Below are 9,782 nucleotides of genomic sequence, written 5' to 3'. Positions count from 1 at the left end.
CAGGGAGAATCTAGGATCCACAAAGCATTTTATGCTGTCTGTAGGAGAGGAACTTTATGAACAGAACTGAAGGCTCTACCAGAGCTAAGCCTCCTCTAAGAGCAAGCCACTTCAACCTGCTGATTGGTGGAGGGTTGCCAAGGAAACACCTGTCAGAAAAGTAAACTGCAAATCAGAAGAGGTTAAAGAATCCAAAATGCTTCACTGCAAACTAAATGAGGGGAAGTTTCCTTTCCAACCCCATGCTCTGGCCATCCTTCACACTGACTAATTTCTCAGCACTTGACAAATTCTCTCCCCAGTTAAGTGCTAAACTGCAATACCGCAAATGTGGAAGGGCTCATCTGCCCAGGCCAGACATATGTTCCTGGGAAGAAACTGGAAGAAAGCTCAAGTGCAGATAACATCGTAGAGGGCCTCAAAATTTATTGGAGTATGCAGGCCACGCTCCCAGGTGATCAGTTCCACAGAGTTGAGGCAGAAAGCAAAGCCCTAAGTAGGGAGGGAGCAAAGAGTACATCCCAGGCACCCCAAACCTCAGACCTGCACTTTTGCATCTACCCATATGAAAGTTACTAAGCTTGGTGCCATCAGAATCCATGCTTGTGACTTCCCATGAGAAAAAATACTCAGTTTTCCAAAAGAGTCAATTACATCCATCATCAATTTTGGATCTGCACCAGATTCTTGGGGAAAAAAAAAAGGCAAAACACTAGCTTTGAGCAAAGTATTACATTATAAAATGTACAGGATTATGTTTACTCTAAAATAGCCAGCTCAGAAAAGGACATTTAGGACAATCAGTTTACCAAAGAAGCTGATTTAATCAGTCTGATCCAGGGATAAAGGAGGTTTAAACGTTTCACTGGCAAAGGGGAAAAGCTTGTTTTCTGTTTGGGACATAAATTATCATCCAGTGACCTGCAAGCTTGGGTTTCCCTTGCTACAGACTCATCACTGAAGCAAGCAGAGATGGTAACACATGAGTCAAGGGTAAAATTCCATGAGGCACATTCACTCTGTCTTCACCCTACATTTCTGAAGGGAAACTCCTTTTTCTTCCCTCTGCACACCCAGCACTACTGCCTCAAAGCACCAACTCCACCACCAGTAGCACAGCACCTTTGTTCTTTGCAAGAAAATAACTAGAATTCTGCAAATGACAAGATAGAAAAGTAGGGCAGCCTTTCCCCAAGCACCACACTCAAATCCGCAGGGATGTAGCATCAGACACTCATTTGCAAAGGAAGGGGCTGTGGCAACTGCTGCCAGCATCAGTCTGAGGCTGGCCTAAAAGACCAGAGGCACTGTGCTCAACCCCAGCCCATCCCAAACTATTTGCTCCACTGGCCTGAAATAAATACAGCTGCGAGGGAGAATTTACATGTGTGGCAACTCAAGTTCCGATTAGCTGAGGAAATGGGTCCTGGGAGATCAAATTAGGTTGTGGCAGCAGGAAGATAGTTCATTTAGCATGCTCAGACAAGCAATTATTTCTTTCCCTAAATACCGCTTTCTCCATGCATCGATGCCTCTCTGCACTGACCCACAGCCATATCTTGTAATATCATTTATGACAGTCCTTCAGAAGCTGTGCTGCAGAGACAATATTCTACATTTGCTCTCGCTAAGACAGCAGAACAAGCTGCAAGAGCAGGTGCAAGAGGGTTGCTGGGAGCACATATGGGATTGCAAAAGCAGGCCATGGCCTTGCATATGCCATGACTGCCAAGCTCCCCATGGCATGAATTTTTCATGACCCAGACAGGGAAGACTTGAAAAAACGCTTTAAAAAAAAACCCACCACCACCACACATCATTGATCAGAAAAAAAATTTTAAAGTTGAGGGTGAGTGAGCACTGGCACAGGTTGCCCAGAGAGGTTGTGGACTGTCCATCCTTGGAAATACTCAAAAGCCATTTCAACATGATCCTGAACAACCTGCTTTAGGTGGCCTTCCTCAAACAGAGGGCCAGACCTTCCAGAGAAGGGTAACAAGGCTTGTGAAGGGCCTAGAGCACATGTCCTACAAGGAGCTGCTGAGGGAGCTGGGATTGTTCAGTCTGGAGGAGGCTGAGGGGGAACCTTGACACTCTCTATGATTACTTGAAGGGAGGTTGGAGCAGAGAGGGGATCAGCCTCTTCTCCTTCGTGTCAAGCAACAGGACTAGAGGAAATGGTTACAAGCTGCATTAGGGGAGGCTTAGGCTGGGTATTCGGAAACACTTCTTCACTGAAAGGGCTGTCAAACATTGGAATGGTCTGACTAGGGCAGTGGAGGAGTCATCATCCCTGAAGCTGTTTAAGCAGTGTGGACCTAGACATGGTTTAGTGTTGACCCTTCAGTGCTGGGTCAAAGGTTGGACTGGATGATCTTCAACCATGCCCCTGTACTCATCACCAATGAGCGCTGTGTTCAGTTTCGAAGCCCTCCCTGTAAGAAGGACATCACAGTCCTGGAGCAGATGCAGCGAAGGGCAACCAAGCTGGTGATGAGTCTGGAGAACAGGTCTTGGGAGGAGCAGCTGAGGGAACTGGGGTAAAATGTGGAACCATGGAGGCTCAGGGGAGACCTTCTCACTCTTTTTAACTCCTTGAAATGTTGTAGCAAGGTGGGTGTTGGTCTCTTCTCCCTAGTGACAAGTGACAGGATGAGGAAATGGCCTTGAGTTGTACTAGGGGAGGTTTAGGTTGGCTAGCAGAAGAAACTTGACTGTAAGGGTTCTGAAAACACTGAAAAAGGCTCCCCATAGAGGTGGCTGAATCCCCATCCCTGGAGGTATTTCAAGAATACAGGCACATGGTACTGAGGGACATGGTTCAGCATCAGCCTTGGTAGAATTAGATAATGGTTGGCTACTATGATCTTAAATGAGTTTTCCAACCACTCTATGATTCTATAATCAACTCACTGTGAAAACAGAGAACCACAAATGGCCCAGATTTACATCCCAATCATGAAGGAAAGGGACTTTAGGTAGAGTTATTTTTGCTGAATTCACACAGGCTGCTTTCCCAGCAGGAGAGGGAAGTTCTCTGCTTTTGCATCAGATTTAGTTTTTGGCATTAACCTACCTCAGCATTTAAAAAACTATACAAAGCCTAAAGAACAAGGGTTGTTTGGATTATGATGGTACCTACAGGCCACATGGAAATTCAAGCATGAATTCAACGTATTTTCCTTGTATTAGCATTTCAGTACTTTTCATAGGAACAGTTCCAGAGCCCCCTGTATCAGCTGACCTGGGCAGAAAAGACTTGTGTTCTCATATGGAGAGAAGGCACCTTTCCAGGCACAATGTCCAGTGACGCTTTGTGTTGCATTTTTGTTATTTAAACCAGAGCCTATTTACAGGAGTGAAATGGAACTCTCCTATACTTGAAGGGAAGCGTTAAAAATTAAAATCCTTGTCTTCTGACTTCCTGTGTTCCACTCACTGGAATCAAAGTGGAAATGCTACTCACATAGCATGACAACGTTCAGCTCACTATTTCCAAGACTGATACAGTCATTTTATCCAGAAGTTTATTCTAATAATCAAATACAGGGTTTAGATTTGTATTAGAGAAAATATAAATTAACTCAATTTGCAGACAGCATTCAGGCAGACTCCTAAAGTTATTAAAGATGTGTCACAGAACTCAGCACTGGTGAGGCCACACCTCAAGTATTGTGTCCAGTTTGGGGCACCTCAATACAGGAGAGATGTTGAAGTGCTGGAGCGAGTGCAGAGGGCAACAAAGCCAGTAATGGGTGTGGAGAACAAAACTTATGAAGAGCACCTGAAGGAGCTGGGGTGCTGCTCTCTTCTCACAGGTAATTAGTTATAAAACAAGAAGGAATGGCCTCAAACTGCAACAGGTTTAGACTGGGTATCAGGAAAATTCTTTTCACAGGAAGTGGTCAGACTTCGGAACAGGCTGCCCAGGGAGGTGGTTTAGTCACCATCCCTGGTTGTGTTTAAAGGTCGTTTAGATGTGGTGCTTGGGGATATAGTTTAGCAGTGAACTTTGCAGAGTAAGGTCAACGGTTGGCCGTGATGATCCCAGAAGTCTTTTCTAACTTGAACGATTCTGTGAACTTGCCTATTACCTAACCAGGGCAAACAACATAGTCAAGCTGACAACAGGAAGAAATACCTAGTAGGTAAGCAATCGTTCTTTGGAAACTGCTTTGGACTTGTGTGACATTTTAGCCTTCAGCCAGTGCTGCTCTGAGAGCAGCAACTTCCACAATATAAAAGGAGCCTCTATGTGTAGATCAAAGGAATAAAATGTTAAAATTCAGGACACTATCTACCTGCACCTTCTGTAATCGTTAAAAGATGCAAGATAACCAGCAAACAGTTAAGATTTATTGTTATGAAGGCTCACAATACATCTTATTTTATTTATATCCCATGAACAGCGCTGCAATTCCAGGGACTTAAAATACGCTGAATGGTCGCACGTATTTACCTTCTTGGATACGCTTCTCTCTCCGATCCTGTGGAAGAAAGCAAACATTCATTATTATCCCATCAGAGAAGAAGCTTGTTAGAGAAGGCCTGGGATGAGAGAAAAGCAGTCTAGTCCTTCAGCATGGATCACAGGAAGACAGCACCACATATGACCGTAAGAGTCTTTCCCAACCTAAATGATTCTGTAAGCACAAGCTCTGCTAAGAGCTGCTGTGATTTAAAAAGTAAAAAAGAGCAAGGTATTGGTCTTTTTCGTAGCTTCACCTACCAGCTACAGAAAACATGCTCAGCTCGACCTCTCTGCATGTTTAGCTACTCTCACAGGCCAGCAGAGAGCAACTCCTGTGATGTATTTTTCACCAAACTAAATCCATCAGTTAATTTAGTTCCTGCCTCCTCCTTCCAGTTGAATAATCTGTTTTAAACATTTAATTATGGAGAAATATCTTAACAGCTTCCCTAAATGTGCCTGTATTCACTTCCAGAACATTTGTATCTCATTCTGCAGTCATGTACCTTTCTGACAGGTATTGTTACAGTACACAGCTGCTGTAGATACTGACCAGATTCCTTCTGCTGGATAAAACCAGAAGACTTGCTAAAGATTTGGCAATTTATCTTTTGGTTTCCCAGACACACAACAAATACTGCTCAGAGAAAACAGTGTAATAGAAAACAATTTAAAATCCCCAAACATCATTAAAGGGACTGCAATAAAGGAAAACAAATTGTCCTGGAGACTACATTAAAGACTTTGGTTTAAATACTCCCTATTACATCTAGACTTCACTCACAGAGTTTTATTTTCAAGCACTCACATGCAAAGCCACACTTGGTGGCTAAGCTCAAGGGTAGCTTTAATTACAAAACAAAATCTGCATGCCAAGATACTGCAGAGATGCTGAAGTCTCAAAAACTTACATCAACATGTTTGACCTTTTCTAAACCCTACATTTTCATTTCATCCTAGCAAATAACATTCCGTATTAATTTTGCATTTGCACTTCTTGGTTTATGACTTAATCTATTTTGTGCAGAAGAAATAAAAATGTTTTACAATAGCTGCAGATTCACTAGTAAAAATAGCCACTGTCTGCCAGTCACCTAGCATTTTGCTATATATGTAATTAGGTATTTTTCAGAACGATCTATCATTGCCCAAATTCTGATGCCCACATTTCAGGTGTGAAAACAGAAGCAACATAAACCTTCCAAAGTCTTAGACATCCAGCTGAGATCAATGCTACAGAGAGCTTTATTAGAGCAGAATATCCTAACTGGGAAAACTGACTGGGCATGCCCTTGGGTGCAATACAGTACTCTTAGCACACAACCAGTTATGAGGCTCCAAGACAGCAGGCTCTGTATCAGCCTTTCTTCTCTCATGGCTTTAATGGCATTAATCATTCCCAGGTGCAAGAAGATCACACCAGTTAAGTCTCCTGGCAGAACTACATTTTATAACTGGTGTTCACTGACGTTCAGTGTTGTCAGCTAACTTACCCTATCAATTTTGAACAGAACAGCCCAGAAAATGAGAGGGCCCAAACCATAAACAGCTCCTAAAAAGGTCGTCTTAGCTGTAGGGCGGAAAGTAGGGTAGACATTATGTGTCCTTGCATAGGTCCAGCGGAGCAAGGCAGGATCTTCCTGGTTTGGAAAAAAAAAAAACAAACAAACACAACACGGTGAGGCCCTAGGGGTCCTACAAGGTCCCCTCAACTCGGCGCGGGCTTGTTTGCCCCTGCCACTGAGATGAGGCCTACAAAGTCCCCGGCCTAGGCCAGGAAGGGCATCAAGGTCATGGGGAGCGCAGCGCCCTGCCCGCACAAACCCAGGGCAGAGCCCCGATCTGGAACACCAGGCAAGACGGACACATCCCGCACGCACACACCCCCCGGAGTCCCCACCCCCGCTATAGCGCCCGCATCCCCACTCACGATGACGGCCGGTGGGTTGGGATTGTTAAGCTGCAACTGGTACTGCCGCTTGAGGCGGGCGCGAATAGCCAAGCGCTCCGCCTCGGCACGGCGCTTCTCCGGCGATATGTCGTAGCTCTCGGGGTCGAGCTCGGCCGGCAGCGAGACGAAGCGGTTGGGCCGGTACGCCTGGGCTGCGGTGGGAGGCGGCCCCGACGCCATCTTGCTAGCCCCCAGTCACCGCGCGCGCCGCCCGCCCCCTGCGCAACCATGGGAGGCGGTGCCGGCCTCGCGCCGCCGCCGCGCCCCCTGCCGGCCCGCGCGGGCTGCAGCAGAGGCCGCGGCGACAGCAGCGTTCTGCCCCTTCAGAGCGTGGTTGCGGCTCGGGGCTGGAGGGGGCCTCACGCTTTGCAGAGGGATGGTCAAGATGTAATAAATAAAAATGAAATTATTTGTTAATCATATGTGAGGACCCTGACTGTTCTCTGCTTACCCTTTCCTAGACAATATGTTCAAGCCAAAATGTGAAATAGCCCCCTTATCACCTTTCCAAATACCAGAGGGCTTCTCCCCATACCGGTAAATACCTGTGGGGCCAGGGACAATATTGATGTCATCAGGGCAGGGGAAGAACGTTTCACACCTTGTCTCCTCTATTCAGACCTCTGCTGATGAGACAATGCCCAGGCCAGGGCAGGGCTGTGGGGGAGCTGTAGACCTGACCCACAGCAGGAGAAACTGAAGGCCCTGGGAGGTTGATATGGGCTGTGAATACAGCTGGGGAGCCTCCAGATTGGGCAGATTGGATTTGTAGATTCTGTTAGTGCTCTGACAAAGAGTTCCTCATCCTATCTGCTAAATCCTGCAGCCAGTGTTAAAGGACCAGGAAATCTGGGGCAATGAGTGTTTAACTGTGGGGTTCAGACATCAGGTCTCTGAATTTGTGTTGTTTGGCACTTCAACTAGTTCCTGTATCAGACAGACAAAAAGCTCAAGTTCAAATCACAGCAATAATGAAAGCAGCTGAGCTGGGATGTCTAAAAAGCCACTGAAATATGAAAAACAAGATTTAAGGAGTGGATACTAAATATGTAGCTGTTACATAATGTCTATCATACACATTGCTTCCCTCCTCATGGCAAGGAGAAGAGTTCCACTTCACCATTACCCTTGTCCTGGCCTGAACAAATCTGCTGTGCCGTAGCTAGCGGAGAGTTTCAAATTCCTTGACTTCAAAATGTAATGAACCACCTACTCTATCACAACAATAATTGTTTTCCACATATTTCTTACCCATAAAATACGTATCTAATCCGAACTCTTTGTAATAAATAGAAATGGAATTATCTGTTAATCATATGATGTTAAGTTTAAATTATGTTAGATTAATGATTATCTTTTATAAAAGCTTAATGGTGGAATGTAGGTTGCTTTGCTTATTTGCCAAGACCTTGTACCTAAACTACAACAGACAGCCTTGTGTATCATAGGCAGCTTTGTGTATCTGTCAAAGTCCTGTATTCTAACATTCCTAAGCCGGATCCACGACTCCTTGCCGGATATCTACGCATATGCAGAATGATAAACTGGCTCCGAGTATGCAGAACAAGAGATAAGGAACTGAAACAATGCAAAGAGACTGAGATGATGCTGAACTCCTACCCTATAAAAGGAGTCTATACGATACTGTCAGTGCGAGCCGTTGAGGAACAGGAGATTCCCCAGCTGCCCAGCACTGTTTTTGCTCACTTACCAAATAAAACTTTAAATTTAACCACATAAAATTGGAGTGGTCATTTTTGTTAATTACAAAGACAAGGTATGGCTGTCACAGGATAAAATCATAAAATCGTTTAGTTAGGAAAGTCCTCTAAGATCATCGGTTCCACCACTGTCTAACTCTACCAAGGCTGGTGGTAAACCATGTCCCTCAGCACCACATTTCTGCATCTTGAAACACCTCCAGGGACGCAGATTTAACCGCCTCCCTGGAGAGCCTATTCCAGTGTTTGAGAACTCTTCCAGTGAAGAAGTTTCTTCTAATATCCAATCTGAACTTCCCCTGGTGCAACTCAAGGCCGGTTTTTCTTATATCATTTGTTACAAGGGAGAAGGAGACTAATACCCATGTGGCTCCAACCTCCTTTCAAGGAGCTGGAGAGAGTGAGCCTCCTCCTTCTCTCCAGGCTAAACAACCCCAGGTCCCTCAGCCACTCCTCACCAGACCTGTTCTCCAGACCCTTCACCAGCTTCATTGCCCTTCTCTGGACATGCTTCAGCACCTCAATGCCTTTCTTGAAGTGAGGGCCCCAAAACTGAGCCCACTACTCAAGGTGTGGCCTCCTCAGTGCTGAGGACAGAGGGACAATCACTTCCCTGGTCCTGCCGGCCACAGTGTTCTTCATACAGGCCACAATACTCTTGGCCTTCTTAGACACATGGACACAGGCTGGCTCATGTTCAGCCAGCTGTCAATCAACAGCTCCACGTCTTTCTCTTCTGGGCAGCTTTTCTGCTGTTCTGCCCTTAGCCTGGAACGTTCATGGGGTTGTTGTCACCCAGGTGCAGGACAGCACTTGGCCTTGTTAAACCTCAGCTCATTGATTCAGCTTGCTTAGGTGCCTTTGCAGAGCGTATTTGCACTCAAGCAGATCAACAGTCCCTCCTAGCTTCATGTCATCTGCAGATATACTGAGGATGCTCTCAATCCCCTCATCCAGATCATTGATAAAGATCTTAAAGAGAACTGGCCCCAAAACTCAGCCCTGGACGACACCACTTGTGACCAGCCACCAACTGGATTTGACTGTTCAACACCACACTTTGGGCCTGGCCATTCACACAGTGTCCACCCAACCAAGCCATGAACATCCAGTTTCTCCAAAAGGATGCTGTGGGAGACAGTTTTGGTAAAGTCCAGGTAAAAAACATCCACAGCCTTTCCCTCATCCACTTGTTGACATCAGTCTCAGCAGGTTAAATGCCTTGTCTCTTTCCCCCTGGAAAGAAAGGGCACAAACTAGAACGCAGGAGGTTTCTCTTAAACATAAGGAAAAACTTCTTTACTTCCACAGAATCACAGAATTTTCAAGGTTGGATGGACCTCAAGGTTTATCTACTTCCAACCCCTCTGCCATGGGCAGGGACACTTTCCACTACAACAGCTTGCCCAGAGCCACATCTAGCCTGGCCTTAAAAAAACTTCCAGGGATGAGACTTCCACCACCTCTTTGGGCAACCTGTTCCAGTGTCTCACCACCCTTATAGAGAAGAACTTCCTAACATCTAATCTAAATCTACCCTCCTCGAGCTTAGATCCATTCCCCCTAGTCCTATCACTACCCGACACCCTAAAAAGTCCCTCCCCAGCTTTCTTGTAGGCCCCCTTCAGATATTGGAAGG

General features: G+C 45.7%; 1 protein-coding gene across 1 annotated transcript; it reads right to left on the bottom strand.

Moving 5' to 3' along the window:
* Positions 1–4,316: 4,316 nt before the first annotated feature.
* On the bottom strand, positions 4,317–6,611 carry NDUFB4 (NADH:ubiquinone oxidoreductase subunit B4). Its single transcript, XM_054385115.1, has 3 exons — positions 6,402–6,611; positions 5,965–6,111; positions 4,317–4,487 (listed from the first exon to the last, which is right to left on the bottom strand). The coding sequence occupies exons 1-3, from the start codon at positions 6,600–6,602 to the stop codon at positions 4,428–4,430; spliced, it is 408 nt and encodes a 135-aa protein (XP_054241090.1). The 5' UTR covers positions 6,603–6,611; the 3' UTR covers positions 4,317–4,427.
* Positions 6,612–9,782: the final 3,171 nt, after the last annotated feature.

Source organism: Indicator indicator, chromosome 1, assembly GCF_027791375.1.
Source record: "Indicator indicator isolate 239-I01 chromosome 1, UM_Iind_1.1, whole genome shotgun sequence".
NCBI classification, from domain to species: domain Eukaryota; kingdom Metazoa; phylum Chordata; class Aves; order Piciformes; family Indicatoridae; genus Indicator; species Indicator indicator.
This window is presented reverse-complemented; position numbering and strand designations above follow the sequence as displayed.

What these genes read in the sequence shown, in the direction of transcription:
- NDUFB4 (XM_054385115.1), bottom strand. Translation starts at nt 6,602, where the DNA reads ATGGCGTCGGGGCCGCCTCCCACCGCAGCCCAGGCGTACCGGCCCAAC. An exon ending in CCAACCCACCGGCCGTCATC is followed by an intron (nt 6,112 to 6,401) that starts GTGAGTGGGGAT and finishes TTTCCAAACCAG; the next exon opens with GAAGATCCTGCCTTGCTCCG. An exon ending in TTCTGTTCAAAATTGATAGG is followed by an intron (nt 4,488 to 5,964) that starts GTAAGTTAGCTG and finishes TTTCTTCCACAG; the next exon opens with GATCGGAGAGAGAAGCGTAT.